Source organism: Tenebrio molitor, chromosome 9 (assembly GCF_963966145.1).
Source record: "Tenebrio molitor chromosome 9, icTenMoli1.1, whole genome shotgun sequence".
NCBI classification, from domain to species: domain Eukaryota; kingdom Metazoa; phylum Arthropoda; class Insecta; order Coleoptera; family Tenebrionidae; genus Tenebrio; species Tenebrio molitor.
The window spans coordinates 1405711-1424322 of record NC_091054.1 but is presented as its reverse complement, the minus strand read 5'-3'; the positions used below and the strand labels follow the sequence as shown (position 1 = coordinate 1424322).

Sequence of the window (18612 nt, the reverse complement as noted above, 5' to 3'; positions counted from 1 at the left end):
ATTTGTTTTGTTATAAGCAAGATGGATGATGAGGTCTTTGTGCCGTGATATATTTGCTTGCGCCATTGGACGATGCAAAAAGATTCCGTATCATCCTTTTCATTTATTATCATCTCTCTAGATTTCTCTATTACGTTCTTTCCCTTTTCCAAGTATTATTCATTATTTAAAGGCAATTAGCTGAGGCTTATTAACGGTTTTTCCCGGAGGGATCGATCCCGGATCGACGCACACAATCTTAAAAATTCAAAAAGTAACGCTACAAAAATAGTAGTAGTTTTTGACATTTTTATTTGGTTATGTTTAAAAAATCGCAGTAGGCATATGCGACTGAGCAGGTTGTTGAGTAAACACTCAGCAGATGCGGCAAACATTCAGGAATCAAACAGCGTCAATTGTTTTAACTTATGTGCAACTATTTGGAAGGTACGAATTTTCGAAGGGACCCCTGCAATTCGGAATTCTGGTAAAAAAAGCGCCACGGATCAAAAACGATGGCAGATAAGTAAAAACGACCTGTGTAGATTTGATTCACAATTTAGCATACAATCCAAAAATGAAATCAAACTGGGTAGGTTCCATTTAAAAAGACATAACTTTGGTGTTTTTATAATATTGGGACACCCTGTATATACCGCAATATTTTGCGAATGTGCAGTAGAAGCGTAGCTATCATCTAGAAAAACAAAAATTGATATCTTTAATAACAAACAAGTTATGGAGCTTTTTCGCAACTCTGGGACACCCTGTATCAATTTTTTCAGGTACTAAATTTCAATTTTCAAATTACCTAATGAATAACGATAATAAAAAATTATTTCTGGGGATTTTTCGTTTTACGCCAAACATCACTCGAGAGACGACGTTCAGTCTGCGGTTCGCGTCGATCGTCTCGACGCCCAACCAATACGAAACCCCCAAGGGCTGGGCCAAGTAATTTCGCAGAACTCTGCAACTTCATCCCAATCCTGAAATTCATGCATCCTGAGACAACTGCTTATTGTTGACGTTTTAACAATTTTGATAATTTATTGTGCAATGCTTTGACGCCATCACCATCTCGTTTCCATTTGGCCAACCCTACCAACTACCTCCATTCCTCTTTGGATCAATTATTTACGCTTATTTTTATTATGTTTTTTTTTCCGGGGGTCCCGGATCGATCCGGGATCGACGAACGGTGTGTATAAATGTAGCAAAAACAGTTACAATATAAATGAAGTTAATCTGCAAAAGTGGCACATCAAAAAGACTGCGAAATTGATATGCAATTTTGTCACCAGTTTTCGCCCTTCTCGGCTGTCATTCGCGAGGGAATCGCTGCTGCCGAGCTTTATTGCGTTAGCTCTAAGTGAGCTTTGATTTTAAATTCTATACCATTGAGCTTTATTGCTGCAGACTTGAAAAACAATGCCTGGAACCCGAATTATGGACCATCCCCGCAATTATCTCAAACGGGGGAGGGGGCGGAAAAATCGCACGGATAAAAGGTGGAAACACACATACATAGAAGAAAATCGGATCTGAAACGTATCCCATGAATATATATTTGTTGCCTCGCAGGTAGACACATGTTCTCATTTCGAATGCATTGGGAAAATACAATAGCACCGAAGACATAAGGAATCCTAAATTTATTTTCCGCATATCGGGGTGTATTGATACGTATGTGATTCCGATTGATTGAAAATAGATAACGCTTCTCATGTTGGCAAACGCGGAATGATTTCTTCCGTGATGAGGTTACCTTTCAATCCCAACTTTTGCAGGCGGGAAGACCTCACCTCACCCTAAAAGCCACCCCCACGTTCACGGGAACGGGGAAATTTCGACTCAGCTTGTTTCACGATGTAAACCCCATGTCTGGCGTATTTGCTGGCATGGATTAAGCAATTGAATCACTAGTGAGGAAAAAACATTTTCTCACTAGTGAGCAAAATGTAATGTTTTGCGAGTTTGTCGATAGAGGGCAATAATATAATAATAATAGATAATAAATCAAACATAAGTGGCTATAAAGAGCCCCTTCAAGCCCATGCTTTTCTTTATGGAGTTTCAATATAGCGTTCAAGGTTATTTGTCTCTCTGTATGTTTTGTTGCCTACCTATCTAGTGACATTTTCTGTGATTTACTAACTTCTGCACCAGACGTTATCACAGTTTGTTTATTTTTCTTTTTTTTTTTGGTATACTGTAGTTACTTAACATTTTTCTTTTATTCCTTTTATATTTTCGTCCGAATGAAATTAGAACGATATCAGTTTCGATCGATAGATTTCGATTTTGGTTTCCGGCAAGACGTCCACAGCTTGATAACGTGGTTAGTTTGGTAATTCGGTCGGTAACTGTGTTACCATCGTGGGGGCCCCAGCCCTTAGTGCGGTCCAACACGAAAGGGACGCGGCTTCGAATTTCGTGCGGCCAAGTCGTAACGCGTTAACAAGTGAGAAATAGTGGAAAGGCACAAATTGTATTAACTACTTTATTGGAGTTATTTTTATTTGTTATCGGAACGGCCGGTTAACTCACTTAAACCGACTTAATTCGGTTATACGGTCTCGTTCGCTTATTTGTCTTGTCTTGGAATTGTTGCAAACAGTTCCGGGGAGGTTACGGGGTCAGTGGAAGACGAGGGGGTGCAAATCGCGTGTGCACGATCCGGATAAATTCATTTTTTCTTTAACTTCCTTTGAAAAACTACCCTCTGTGCTTAATTAATTATTGACAAACCAAAACTCTAATTCGTCCAATTTTGTAAATGTTTTATTTTCGTAATCTTCTCGGTAATACTTCAAGTCTTCACGAAAGATTAAAAATAATTCAAATTTTTTTTTCCAATTTTCTTATTTACTCGCTCGGATGAATTACGGCACTCGCCTTCGGCTCGTGACACAATTATCCAATGCCACCCACCACAATTTGAATTTGTTGCGTTGCCATCCCTGTCCCGCATCGAAACCGCCGCCTCGACCCGGCGATAAAGTACTTGAGAGATGTTTCTTTCAATTCTCGGCGTCGGGGATGTAAAAGAGACGTCGGATAAATTCGACGTGAAACGTCCATAAATCTAAAATGAATAACTCATTTGCGGTCGGAACCCGATTATAGTGAGCGCTGCTTGCCGGAGGTTAAATGTACAAATTTTAAAAATTGTGTTCATATTTCAAAGCACGCCGCGCCGTGTATACTAACAGGTAGATAAGATAAACCAGGAGAGTCCGTCCGTCGGATGTTGCGACGGCGCGCGGCTCCGGAGCGGGTCCGGCAGAGTCCTGAGGGCGACGGGACAGCACCCGCCGAACCGATCCGGAAGCGGAGGAGTAACCAGAGCCGCGGTGGATGGTTCCCGCGGGATGGCCTCAATGGATTGCCTGTCTGGATCGCTCAGACGCCGGCATTCATCCTATCCGCATGCAAAAATACCCTCCGAACGAGTAACGCCTCAAAGACACGGACACTACCACCTACTTTCGATTTATGGGGCTTTTTGCCGCCAAACGGATAAACGTCACGCCGCGGTGTTATTACCTAATGCGAGACGATCCGGGGCTCGCCGGGACCCTACAGATTGCGCCCCCCGTTTTTCCCAACGAATTTCCACACGGAATTAATTTCTTTCCCAGCAAAAGAAAATAATGAAATTATGTATAATTTATAGAAGATGAGGATTTTCGGATTACCAAGATTTAATCTGCAACTTAATTACGAACTTGTTTTACGAATTTTTCTTCTTATTTCTTCATTTACTAATTATAAAGTCTGAATTGTTTTTAAATAATTAGCCAAGTTTTACGGCCGGAATTGCAGAGCGCTCTCCCAATTTCATTTGCCAGGATTAGGTAGGTACTTCTTTTACGCGCCATTTTTTACCAAGCTGCCAGACCTGACAAATAAACGCCGATATCTCAAAAATACTTACAGAAGAGAAACTTGTTGGTAAACTGCGTTCTTGCCACAGAGAAACGTTCAATAACTTAATTTTACTTGCTTAACGTACTAGTGTGGTAAAGTGTGAAAACGTGCACACAATCCAAAAATTCGTCAAAAAGCGTCCAAATTCGAATCAGTTTGTTAAATGCGAGTAGAAAGGGTCCCCCCCCACATTGGATAAATCCAAAACATAAACCCCTTATTCATGATTCCCCCATGAATAATTAACACCGGTCGTGTTTTGCGAGCCCGGCGCCTCCGCCAAAAATATTGCACGCCACCTTTGATTTTTGCCTCCCTCGTCCAAAACCGCCTCGCGTCAATTTTTTTCCAATTAAGTCGAGTAGAGTTGTTCGTGTGACGCCCCCTCTTCATTAAGCCTCCTTAATCGGCGACACAACAGAAAAATGACGTTAATTCGTCCGCTTCTTTTGTTCGGCGCGTTCCGCCTAAAACAATTAAACAATCGGCCGTAATTACTTAGGACGCAAGCATATCCATTACGGCCGACATGATTCGATTTCCTTCGTGAATGTTTAATGGCGAAAGTGCAGGTACAATGCCCAATTTAAAATGCAAATATAATCGGGTAAACATCTAAAGCAAACGGCTAATTGGTAAAAATGCACCACAAACGGCTCGTCAATTACGCGAATTACGTCAGCCTGCGCTCGTTAATTCAATACTTAACGCCCTTAACTTTTATATCTGCTAGTGCATAATTTATGACGAAGAGTGTACGAGGACAGGGCCGGAGCGGACGGCGAAGGGACCCGGACAGCTCTCTGAAATTCTAGTGGGAAAAGTTTCATCTTGATATTTTTCACTCTACAGGGTTGTCTTAAAATTATCGTATTCCGAGTTCGGGGCTTAGTAGGGGACATCCTGTTCACCAAGTAAAAATATTAAAAAAAAATTGCTGTCACTTTGAAAAAATATAAAAGTTGCCAATATTTGTTCAAAAGTACCTGATTAATATTCTAGCTATGTTGTACTTCCCTTTTGAACAAAAATTGGAAAAATAAAACTTATTTTTTCGAGATAAAGCTGTTTTTTCAAGAAATGTCTTTTCATTTATATTTTAATATTTTACATAATTATCCTCACCATATTTCAAAATGACCATTTATATTTTTTATTTGAAGAAAGCATGATGAAAAGTTTGAACCTTCAGACCCATATATTTTTGTAAAGACCCCCCTTATATTTTTTATTTTATTTTTTCGAGATTCCTGAGATTTTTCCCTACAAGACTACCGACTTGGAATAAGTTAATTTTGCGACACCCTGTATATCTTGATCTGTGTCCATGTTGACCTCCATCTAATCTATCTTTCTTTATTAAGATCTTGATCTTCATATTTACCTTCATTCTAGATTTTATCCCCCTTCATCTCGATCTTTATTATAATCTTCCTCTAGATCTTTACCTGTTTCTATCTTGATCCTCAACCTCACCCCTGTAAAGATTCTAAATAGCTCAATTTTCACTTTCGATCTTCATCTTTGCTCCATCTAGATCTCCTTCTTGATCTTTATTTTGATCTTGATCTTAATTTCCATCCTAATCTTCATCTTTACCTTCATTCTAGATATTATCCACTTCCATCTCGATCTTTATTATAACCTTCCTCTAGATCTTTGTCTGTTTCACCTCACCCCTGTGAAGATTCTAATTAGCTGTCTTCATCTCAATCTTCACTATAGATCTCATCTCTCTCCATCTTGTTCTTCTTCTAGGTCTTATTTTTTTTCTTTTTTACCTTTCGTCGTAAGTTTTATTTTTTGTATTTAGTTTATTATTTCCTGAAACGTAAACCGCGCTATTTAAACCGCCACCGTCGGCGGCGACGTACGCAACGTAAGAATTGGAGTTATTAAGTTTGATTTATAAATTGCCGTAACAGTCATCTAGCAGCTAGGGCCGGGGCGCGTCTGTGCCCGAGGTATGAATAATGAATAAAGTTATCGTTTAGTTCATATTTTTGATGGGGTACGGCAGAGCAAAATGAAATTTGCATTTGTAAGAGATATTGCGAGATCAAAGCCGGCCCACCCTCGTCCCTGCTGTTCTTCTAACCCGCGGACTGCCTCCCCCGCGTCCCGCCACCCCGTCCCGTCGATATTCGGTCGATGGAGTCGGCGATCGGTCGATTTTTTTCCGGCACCCAGACCGCCGCAACAAAGTCCGGAATTCGTAAACTCGATTCCAGAGCGAGCGGGCCGAGTCCGGGTGGCGGGGAGCGACCGGATCCGCTCGTGATGGACTGCTTGATTCTCGCAATCAACGCCGAATGCGATTTGTCGTCGTGCGCTGAATACTCCTCTGATCACATAAGTAAATGGAGAAAACGAATTTGTTTGTGTCGCTACACTAGATTGGAGAGAATTGGTTTACGACTTCTAGTAAGGATGATGCGGTTTAGTCATTGACGCCTAACTAACTTCGGTTCGGTGCGAGAGACGGGACGCCGCAGGGATTGCCCCGGGGGCCGCACGTTTTTCACACGAAGATGTTTCACGCGTTCGAACTCTCGCTTCGTCCGTCTTAAGTCGGACCTTTGCCTAACGATATTTTCACTTTTTCACACTTCTATCTGGACTCTCGACTTTTCAAGCGAAACAAACAAATGTCACTTGAAAACGTACTTAAACTTCTTAACGCTAACACAAACTGATATCATTTACTTATTATCCTTATTACTGGCCCAAGTTTAAAAAAAATCACTATCTTATGTAGTCCCTCTATTTCCTTGATATAGGTATGTAATTTCTCCATCATCATATTCGATATTTAAAATAGCAACGTTAGCTTTGGAAATGTATTGTGGGTTGCATTTTCAATTCTGCCAGGCTCATTATAATTCGTGAAATACTCTGTATATGATGCGGTGAACAGTTTGCCAAAAATTAATAAATTGATAACAAGAAAGTGATATACAGGGTCTTAGCTAAGACTTTCGAGCCTAATATCTCGGTTATTTGCCAACGGATTTTTATGAAATTTAAAATGCAGATATTTTAGACCGTGAGAGTTCAACTAGTAATAATAATATTACCTCAAGTTAAAAAATGTAATTTTAACACATGTTTCCTTTATCGAAAATTATGCGCGATTATTATTAGATTGTTAAACATTAAAAAATAAGGGTCTACACAAACAATTAAGTAAATCACTTGTCTGATTCAACGAAAAGATTAGATTTTGTCGTTAAAAATTTAATGTAAAATTTGAAGGTATTTGAGCAGTTACATTTTGAAACAATTGATGATTAATTGCCAAGCAACATTTTGTACACACTTTAAAGTTTGTCAAAATTGGGCGCGCTTTATTAGAAACGTCAAATTGTGAAAATTGATTGAAAATACTCTAAAAATAGACTACAGCGGCAGAAATTTCAATATAGTTGAAAAAGGAAAAAATTTTGCCTATGGAGAGTCTTGTAAAAACTTCAATGACACAGTTCGTTTTCTCGTGGAACACTATCCAAATGTAGGCTTTACAAAATGTAAGGTTAAGAGAGTCGTCAATTTATTTGAAGACACAGGAAGCGTACGTGAACTAAATTACCTTGCTAAAATATCCCGATCGTGTTTTAGTCCTTTATGGAACAATTAAAGCATCCAGTATAGTAAATTACGTCCAAATGTTGTCTTTCACTTTGCAAGTGTTTGTAAGGTTAGCAAGATAAACGTCAAATATGTCACCTGCGCTTCTGCGAAAAGGGATGACCAAAATTCTGCAAAATTGCGCGTTTGTTTCATACGCGTCTACGTTTTTGCATTTGCAGCCACGTTTAACACAGTTTTTTGCTTTTTTATTGCAAACCAGACGTCTTTCAAGGACGAGTTTTTCCCTACAGCATTTCTTATTGACGATCAATTTTTTATGTAAATCTTAATTGATTCAACATTTTAAAAAGGCATGTAAAAATTACGTTTTTAAGACTTGGGTGATTGCATTAATGGGATTTTATTCTTCACCATCTACAATATCTGCATTTTAAATTTCACAAAAATCCACTTGAAAATAAGTGATTTATTAGGCTCGAAAGTCTTAGCTGAGACACCCTGAGATACCTTGCGGCTTTGGATTTCAGATGCCCTGAATGCACGGAGGTATTTGTGGTTGCATATACCTGTTTCAATTTAAATTTCCAAATTTTTACCGAAACTCGACCAAACAGACAACAACAATGTAAAGTAACGCTTAAGGTATAAGATTATATGGCAGCACTAAAATTATCCCAATAATGGAAACCAATATTGGCGTTAAGATGGTTGTCTCGGCTCGTGCAGCTGCATCCCTTTTCCTTCGTTCAGGGCAGGGATTAAAAATTTGTGAATGAACTTGTTTTTGATGTTTATTGTAAATTTTGTTATTGTAACGAAATTCCCTTTAGTACTTTGTGTCTTGAAAACAGTAAAGATGATTTGTAATAGTATTGTATATTTAATAAATAAATATAATTTCGTCGGTACGCATTTGTTTTGAGGCCGGCTCTGGAATTCACAACAGAGAATTGCTTCAAGCATGATTTATGGTTGGGCTGACCGCCTACTGCAATTGTCACAAAAGGAACGTTTATCTCCGGCCAAATACTTTTAAAGGGCCATATAATCTTATACCTTAAGCGTTACTTTAGGTCCATTCTTCGTTATTGAAAACACCAAATGAATGATGATTCTTTTATGTTCTGAAGTAAAAACCATTTTTGCGTTAAAATTTGGTTCATAGTGACAGTTGTTTGACGTTTATTAGCTGAGTTAACAAAGATATGAAAAATCTCATAATGTCAAAGTCATAGCCGCCCCTTATCTAAGTAATTGTCGATCACACTGTACAAGTAAATAAACTGTAAACGTAAGCAAAAAGCATCTATTTAGCTGTGTGGAGCTTATACTATAACAAAAACTCATTTTAATAATGTCTTTAAGACGTGTTTTCATGAAGTGTAGAAAGTCTTTTTGTGCCTCGCCCAGTTGGTGACCTCGACTGCGTCTCGGTCTTCAATCTCTGGGCTTGCCACAAAAAGACTCACTTCTACCCTTTAGTATTAAAGATAACAAGTGGTCAAATAAATTCTTTCAGCTGCAAGCGTAGGTCGTCTTTTTAGTTGACAAATCCTAATCTCATTTTGATCATACCTTCATTTGTTGTGATAAATGACAAATTGAAGTTTTCGATTGATTTTATTATTTTCCTAGTTCTTTCAACGATTTCCGAAATTCGTCCATGGTGGTAGTCCACTTTCAATCTCTCTTTCTACACTTCAGGAAATATTTGACAGTTGATGAAGCTACGCCATACGCCAAGCACTTCACCAGAATTTGTCTTAAACACACGTTATTAGGTATATTGAAAATTTAAAATGAATTCAGAAAATATAGTTTTTCATTATTAGGTAAGTTGGGAACTTTTCAAATCACCCTCGTGCTCTTTTTACATTTTCTCAACTTAGGTTTGTATCGTTGGTTCTCAGAAAGTGTTTAACAAAATCAAAATTTTCCTGAGATAATATAATAGTAGTTTATTTAATGAGTTCGTGTGTAAATTGGGCCTTTTTTTGCACAAGTGGACCACGAGTGCCAAAAAGGCCCAATTTACACACTTAAAAGCTCCAAATCGCTTAAAATCTTTAAAATTACCTTGACGTTTTGTTTTGACAAGTTGAGACTTTTATCAAAATCCGTTCCCACAGGAGAAAATTCTCAAATTCTGACAGTGTCGAACAAAAAAATAGTAAACGCTACTCAAACCGCATAGTTAGATAATTATGAATTTGAAATGAGTTATGAATGATACATTTTTATTTAATTCAATCCATTATGTATTAAAAAACGGTAGCAAGGATGTTATAGCTCCTTTAGAATCTGGTTCTGAATTAATCGCCATTTTACAATGTCAAATTGTTTGATTAATGCACACAGCGTGACGTAAACTTCAAATATGAATAATGGAAATATGATTAAATAACATGTGCAGAAATTATACAAAATTAAGTGGTATTTCTCGTTACGTAACCGTAGAAATTGCAAGCCTTTATTACATAAATTCTGGAATTTCGCAATTCATTCAAAAAATTTAAACAATGTGTATTTCTTCCAAATAATTCTGTTCAAGCTCGTCAAGTTGGCGTGATAAGTGATGGTGGTGATAAAATCATTTGGCGCCCTCTATCCGCATTGTACCACAACATTCTTCGACTTGTGACGAATTCTGCACTGACATCGAAGCGTGTATATTTGGTTGTCTATCTTATATACTGTATTTCATCGTCTTACAAAGTCTTCCTATCCGCTAAATTCTTTGGCGTTAATTTTCATTTTAAGTTAGCTCGACAATATCAAAGCATTAAATTTCCAGCACTGCCATACGCTTCTCCGTTTATATCTTTCATTTGTGAGATCCAGACTGGAATGCATGGTATTTTACGACGGAATTGAAAATGCAACCCACAATACACTTGCAACGCTAAATTGGATACCTATTTGTTTTTTGATTTAAAAAACCTGAGACATAAATGATGGTTAACGCCGTTAACGGCGCAGTTTCAGTAGGATGTAAAATGTTACTTCTGGACCAGGATATTTGGCGTCTTAAAAAACAGGGCGGAATCCTAAAAATTTTGCTGTTTTACCAAAAGTAAACAACCGAAAAAAAACTTAAAATCCTTCAAACAGCACTAATTTTTATGCACCCCTAAAGTATCTAAATATCTGTAAACCACCAAAAATTAGGCACACGAAAAAACCGTTGAAAATCACCCAAAATTATTTCAAGAGCATTCTAAAAAACTTACAAAATATGTACCTTGTTTTTAAACACTCCAAAATGGCTTTTTATTTCTGGGCCAAGCCATTTGGCACATGCAAAAAAAAAGGAAAAAACAAGATCAAATGAAGGAGGGATGGTACTGTTTTTCCGAAGGTAAAGATTCATATTTACAATTGTTATCTACGAAATTAGACAGTGAAATGTCTTCAAATTTTTAGTGAGGTAGGTACAGTCGAATGCAAAAAAAAGTAGAGAAAAACAGTTTCCTGTAACTCTAACTTTTCTAGTACCGGCAACTTCTTCTCGCTAGGCTAGGCAACCAATAATACAGCCGCATCCAGCTGCCAACCAAAATCGAAAAACTGGAAGACTAGACCAAGCAGCCGAAAACTTCTTGTCTACTTTTTTTGCATTCGACTGTACCTACACTCCGTTGCAAAAAAAAAGATTATATCATAAAAATCAAGAACACTGAATGTTCCAATTTTTAACACATCATTTTATAGTATTGCCGTTATAACTTTTTATCTGCTCCGCCCACTAAAATTGACCAATCAGAATCAAAGCCAGATTCAATCTGTACAACTTTTCATCACATTTGCCACGTAAAAAAGTTAAGGTTAGAATTTTGCTGTCAAGTCCACAATTATTGTTTTAGGTTTTAAAAAATAAAATGTCATTAAGACAATTCGAATGTCAGAAATTTTTACTGTGTAAATCAGATCGTCTTAACAACCTATTTGATTGGTAACTAAGAAAATGAAATGGGCGGGGCAGATAAAATGTTACGTTGTCCTTAGTATAATCAGGCTTTTCTGACTTTTAATGGTATGCTTTCTCAAATAGGTTATGTTTGACACAAGAAATGTCATTATGTGTGACGTAATAAATGAAAAGTTTTGACATTTTGCTTGCCTCGTTAACATCAAAATCGCCATAGAGAATTCTTTCCTCAAACTTGCCAAATAAGTACTTAATAGAAAAGGAATGCGGACAGACCCCGCTCTGATTGGCTCTGAATATAATTGACAGAAAAAAGAAGACCGAGTTGGTGGGTCACAGCATTGCTGAGTTACAGAGCAGACCTGAAATTATCTGTGAAGCACTGGTTTCCATAGAAAATGCACACTTTTATAACTTTGGCTTCGACAAGATGGCTCCCGTCAAACGAATCAGCTGAAATGGCGGTTCGGAAAGTCGAAGGTCACCAATCCACTTTACACAACATAAATTTCGGTTGTTTTGTACAATTCCCCCGGAAATTTCGCAAATTCTTTCTCGTGAGTCAGGGAAATCCAGAGAAAGTAGTGGAAAAGGCTCATGATGGTGCTGTACCTGTCTAATTTACTCACATTTGTGATACTCCTGGAGATTTGTTTGTTCGCCCATCCTTTCGTCTATCTTGCTATTCTATACTGTTGCAGATTGCGTTTTGTGCGAAGAACAGCCGTTCTGGGAGATCTCCATGGCAGAGAGAGTGTTCACCGCTGTCACCGAGAGTGACTGTGAAGTGCTGCGACTAAATCGAAGAGATTTTCTGGATCCGAAGCTGTGCATGCAACTCTTACCTGCGGACCACCGAAAGTGGAGACTCAATTTACCAGTTATTTCCTAACATCTAGATAATCTTGTCCAAGTCATGTGTAATAAGAATTTCGTGTAACATAATTTGTCATAGAAATGTATCAAAAAAGTCAATACTGTTTCTTTTTAAAACTGCAAAGAGAGCTTGTGTCAAAGATATTTGTTAAAATGGCAGCTTGGAAAATCGAAGACCATTTCTGCACTTTGCCCTGCATCGATGCCAACGACTGTTTAATCCTTCACATAAGTTCCGGTTATTTCGTGGAGTTTCGGCGAAAGTTTCGCAAATTCTTTCTGGTGAGTCAGACCAATCCAGAGAGCAAGGCTTACCTCAAGTCCACGGTGCAAATTCACGAGGAAGAAGACAGACACCTGAGATACCACTACGTTATGATCCATCCCTTCAGCGAGTTCCGAATCTGGTGGGAAACCTACATGATTGTGATATATCTCTGTCTTCTCGTCTTTGTGATACCCCTGGAGCTCTGTTTCCTTATCCACACCCCAGTTTTCCTCATCTACTGGAAAGTGATACTCGACGCCATGTGCTACGGAGACATCTTTGTCAACTTCTTTACGGGCTATGTAGACTCCGAGCGCCAGAAGATCGAATTGCGGGGATTTAAGGTGGCTCTGCACTATCTCTTGGGGTTCTTCATCATCGACTTGGTGTCATCGTCTCCGATCAGTCTGTACATTTACTTGACGGACACGTCCTACATGTACCCTTTGAAAGGGATTCTCTTCTTGAAACTGGTCCGTCTCCCCACTCTCCACAGTTACATCACCAAGTATTTGCAAAGGCGCAAGGTTTGGAGTTCCAGTCTCAAATCCCTCGCGCTATCGATGTATTTCATCGTTGGTGTCTTCTGGTTCCTCGGAACCACCATGTATATGCAGACAGTAATCATGAGTAAAGAGGAATTTACTCAAGAGACCAACGTACAAGACAAACTAGAAAAACTCATCAATATGTGTACCGAAATTATAGAATGCGTGATGCTTGTGGGTCCCGACGCTGGCACATTTCATACCGATTGGCCGATCAAGATCATGAACATTTTCTACATAGTGGCTGGAAGCGCCATCAACATGATCATCTTGGCTCAAGTGTTGCGCATTTACAAGAGCCGCAACAGTGCACGCAACAAGCACCAAAAGCTGCTTCAGGAAATCTCTCAGTACATGACTTACAGACAGATTCCGCCGGATTTGAAGGAGAAAATCATACGTTACGTGGAGTTCAAATACCAGAAGAGAATCTTGAAAGAAGCCGAGATTATGAACACACTTTCAGAGAGCCTGCGCGAGGTAATTAATTGTTTTAATCCACTCCAAACTGATTTTTCCTTTTCAGGAGATTATGCTTCACAATTGTCGAGTCATGGTGGCAAGAGTCGAATTCTTCCGAGACATGCCTCAAGTGATCCTGATGAAAGTGGTGAGTCGGTTGCGTCCGGAGGTCTATCTGAAGAACGAAGTCATCTACCAATATGGATCTAACGCCAGTGCGATGTACTTTATCTACATCGGAGGGGTCACGATGTATTCGAATAAAGGGAAAGAAGTGAGGAGAAGTGCCTGGTTGAAATGATTTCGCTGATTTCTTGTTGCAGTTGATGACGTTGGTTGAAGGAAAACACTTTGGCGAGATCTCTTTGTTAAGTAACTTGCCGCGAATGTACACCGCTGTCGCTAGGAGCGATTGCGAGTTGCTGCGTTTGAATCGAAAAGATCTTCTAGAGGTGATGAAGCCGTATCCGAAGATTCGCACTCATCTGTCAGGTGCGGCTCATGAGAAGCTTCAGGCATTGATGAGTCAAAGACAAGAGTGACTTTAGGATAGCATTTAGGCGATTTTGTTCGTTGGTGCACCTTTCGCTGCACCAACTTGAGTACAATGAGTCTTTCGTAATTTTGTACAAGTTTTATAATAAAAAAAGCAAAAAACCCAGATATCGCCAGTCTTCAGCGCAAATTCAAATATTTGAAAAAATAAACTAAACTCGCGAAATTGAACAAAGTGGCTATGTCGTGATCGTCCTTGTAGCGTTGTGTGTTTTTGACAAAATGGCGGAAGACCGACTCGAGATGCAAATGGTGGAGCTGCGGGGAGGACAAACTTTGAAATAAAACGCTTAAGTCGGTGGGAGGACGCCTGTATTTATTTTACGAATATATTAATAATAGTTATTAATGCAACAAGTGCAAAAAGTGAATGATTATTGCATGCGATGTGAAAATTGTCCCAAGAGTCGCAGGCGAGTGGGATAACACGTCTTACATTACTTTGCTCATCCGGACTTGAAAAAAATTTGCTCTTCTAACAGGCCAAGGGTGAGAGAGAAAATCAAAAGTATACCAAACGTTCCTCTTCTTGAGGAGCTGGCCAGAAATGTTCTGCGAAAACATATAGTGAAGAAATTTAAAATGAAAACTTCTAGACAATTTTATACTTACATTGATCACTTACCGCTTCTGATACCTATTAAGAAAATAGTAACATTACAAACCGGGTTGTACTAGTATTTTTATTAGTAGGATGTAAAATGTTACTTCGGGACCAGAGCCTTCTTAAGGGGTTCGCACGAAGTGCGTGCATCCCTTAAAAATATGAGTGCAATTCGATTAAGGGTTAAATTTTTAAGAAAAAATAATAAAAAACAGTTAACCCACCAACAATAATTTGAAAAAATAAGAAAAAAGAAAAATAAAGCTCCTATTATTATATCCTATAGTAATATAAATTCCCAATTTCTAGCACCCTGTTGGCACTCCTTCGGACTTTGATAGAAGGTAGGGGTTTATGCGCTTTTCGATTTTTTTTTTGTCGCCGATTCGAACCAAATTGCTGTCAGTTATTGTATAGGGTCAGTTGAATTCAGGTATAGTAAAAGTTCCGGCCATTGAACCCATTTTTTGCTGTGGGAGCCAAAAATATGGATTTTTTGGTTTTTTGTGATTTTCTCTAAAATGAAAAAATCCAGGTAAATTTTTTTCGACTCAGAAGAAGTGCCTTGACAAGGGCAATCCAACGGTGCAAAATTCATTGCCATATGTTGCTTAATAAGGGAGCTATGGGCGTTTAAATGATTTTCCGAAGTGAAAATAATATAGAAGGGGGGGGTACGTGGTGTTTTTCAAAAAATTTTTTGTCGCCGATTCGAACCAAATTGCTGTCAGTTATTGTATAGGGTCAGTTGAATTCAGGTATAGTAAAAGTTCCGGCCATTGAACCCATTTTTTGCTGTGGGAGCCAAAAATATTGATTTCTTGGTTTTTTGTGATTTTCTCTAAAATGAAAAAATCCAGGTAAATTTTTTTCGACTCAGAAGAAGTGCCTTGACAAGGGCAATCCAACGATGCAAAATTCATTGCCATATGTTGCTTAGTAAGCGAGCTATGGGCGTTTAAATGATTTTCCGAAGTGAAAATAATATAAAAGGGGGGGGTACGTGGTGTTTTTCGAAAAAATTTTTGTCGCCGATTCGAACCAAATTGCTGTCAGTTATTGTATAGGGTCAGTTGAATTCAGGAATAGTAAAAGTTCCGGCCATTGAACCCATTTTTTGCTGTGGGAGCCAAAAATATGGATTTTTTGGTTTTTTGTGCTTTTCTCTAAAATGAAAAAATCCAGGCAAATTTTTTTCGACTCGGAACAAGCGCCTTGACAAGAGCAATCCAACGGTGCAAAATTCATTGCCATATGTTGCTTAATAAGGGAGCTATGGGCGTTTAAATGACTTTCCGAAGTGAAAATTATATAGAAGGGGGGGTACGTGGTGTTTTTCGAAAAAATTTTTGTCGCCGATTCGAACCAAATTGCTGTCAGTTATTGTATAGGGTCAGTTGAATTCAGGAATAGTAAAAGTTCCGGCCATTGAACCCATTCTTTGCTGTGGGAGCCAAAAATATGGATTTTTCGGTTTTTTGTGATTTTCTCTAAAATGAAAAAATCCAGGTAAATTTTTTTCGACTCAGAACAAGCGCCTTGACAAGAGCAATCCAACGGTGCAAAATTCATTGCCATATGTTGCTTAATAAGGGAGCTATGGGCGTTTAAATGATTTTCCGAAGTGAAAATTATATAGAAGGGGGGGGTGCGTGGTGTTTTTCGAAAAAATTTTTGTCGCCGATTCGAACCAAATTGCTGTCAGGTATTGTATAGGGTCAGTTGAATTCAGGTATAGTAAAAGTTCCGGCCATTGAACCCATTTTTTGCTGTGGGAGCCAAAAATATGGATTTTTTGGTTTTTTGTGCTTTTCTCTAAAATGAAAAAATCCAGGTAAATTTTTTTCGACTCAGAAGAAGCGCCTTGACAAGAGCAATCCAACGGTGCAAAATTCATTGCCATATGTTGCTTAATAAGGGAGCTATGGGCGTTTAAATGATTTTCCGAAGTGAAAATAATATAGAAGGGCGGGGTACGTGCTGTTTTTCGAAAAAAGTTTTGTCGCCGATTCGAACCAAATTGCTGTCAGTTATTGTATAGGGTCAGTTGAACTTAGGTATAGTAAAAGTTCCGGCCATTGAACCCATTTTTTGCTGTGGGAGCCAAAAATATTGATTTTTTGGTTTTTTGTGATTTTCTCTAAAATGAAAAAATCCAGGTAAATTTTTTTCGACTCAGAAGAAGTGCCTTGACAAGGGCAATCCAACGGTGCAAAATTCATTGCCATATGTTGCTTAATAAGGGAGCTATGGTGTTTAAATGATTCTCCGAAGTGAAAATTATATAGAAGGGGGGGGTACGTGGTGTTTTTCGAAAAAATTTTTGTCGCCGATTCGAACCAAATTGCTGTCAGTTATTGTATAGGGTCAGTTGAATTCAGGTAAAGTAAAAATTCCGGCCATTGAACCCATTTTTTGCTGTGGGAGACAAAAATATGGATTTTTCTTTTTTTTGTGATTTTCTCTAAAATGAAAAAATCCAGGTAAATTTTTTTCGACTCAGAACAAGCGCCTTGACAAGAGCAATCCAACGGTGCAAAATTCATTGCCATATGTTGATTAATAAGCGAGCTATGGGCGTTTAAATGATTTTCCGAAGTGAAAATAATATAGAAGGGGGGGGGGTACGTGGTGTTTTTCGAAAATTTTTTTGTCGCCGATTCGAACCAAATTGCTGTCAGTTATTGTATAGGGTCAGTTGAATTCAGGAATAGTAAAAGTTCCGGCCATTGAACCCATTCTTTGCTGTGGGAGCCAAAAATATTGATTTTTCGGTTTTTTGTGATTTTCTCTAAAATGAAAAAATCCAGGTAAATTTTTTCGACTCACAAGAAGCGCCTTGACAAGGGCAATCCAACGGTGCAAAATTCATTGCCATATATTGCTTAATAAGGGAGCTATGGGCGTTTAAATGATTTTCCGAAGTGAAAATTATATTGAAGGGGGGGGTACGTGGTGTTTTTCGAAAAAATTTTTGTCGCCGATTCGAACCAAATTGCTGTCAGTTATTGTATAGGGTCAGTTGAATTCAGGTATAGTAAAAGTTCCGGCCATTGAACCCATTTTTTGCTGTGGGAGCCAAAAATATGGATTTTTTGGTTTTTTGTGCTTTTCTCTAAAATGAAAAAATCCAGGCTAATTTTTTTCGACTCAGAACAAGCGCCTTGACAAGAGCAATCCAACGGTGCAAAATTCATTGCCATATGTTGCTTAATAAGGGAGCTATGGGCGTTTAAATGACTTTCCGAAGTGAAAATTATATAGAAGGGGGGGTACGTGGTGTTTTTCGAAAAAATTTTTGTCGCCGATTCGAACCAAATTGCTGTCAGTTATTGTATAGGGTCAGTTGAATTCAGGAATAGTAAAAGTTCCGGCCATTGAACCCATTCTTTGCTGTGGGAGCCAAAAATATGGATTTTTCGGTTTTTTGTGATTTTCTCTAAAATGAAAAAATCCAGGTAAATTTTTTTCGACTCAGAACAAGCGCCTTGACAAGAGCAATCCAACGGTGCAAAATTCATTGCCATATGTTGCTTAATAAGGGAGCTATGGGCGTTTAAATGATTTTCCGAAGTGAAAATTATATAGAAGGGGGGGGTGCGTGGTGTTTTTCGAAAAAATTTTTGTCGCCGATTCGAACCAAATTGCTGTCAGGTATTGTATAGGGTCAGTTGAATTCAGGTATAGTAAAAGTTCCGGCCATTGAACCCATTTTTTGCTGTGGGAGCCAAAAATATGGATTTTTTGGTTTTTTGTGCTTTTCTCTAAAATGAAAAAATCCAGGTAAATTTTTTTCGACTCAGAAGAAGCGCCTTGACAAGAGCAATCCAACGGTGCAAAATTCATTGCCATATGTTGCTTAATAAGG

At 38.4% G+C, this 18612-nt stretch overlaps 1 protein-coding gene across 1 annotated transcript; it reads left to right on the top strand.

The window, feature by feature from the left end:
* The first annotated feature begins 11615 nt into the window (after nucleotides 1-11615).
* LOC138139180 (potassium/sodium hyperpolarization-activated cyclic nucleotide-gated channel 1-like) lies at nucleotides 11616-14242 on the top strand. Its single transcript, XM_069059373.1, has 4 exons — nucleotides 11616-12083; nucleotides 12133-13603; nucleotides 13650-13859; nucleotides 13909-14242. Exons 2-4 carry the CDS (start codon nucleotides 12389-12391, stop codon nucleotides 14125-14127), a joined length of 1644 nt encoding a protein of 547 aa, XP_068915474.1. The 5' UTR covers nucleotides 11616-12083; nucleotides 12133-12388; the 3' UTR covers nucleotides 14128-14242.
* Nucleotides 14243-18612: the final 4370 nt, after the last annotated feature.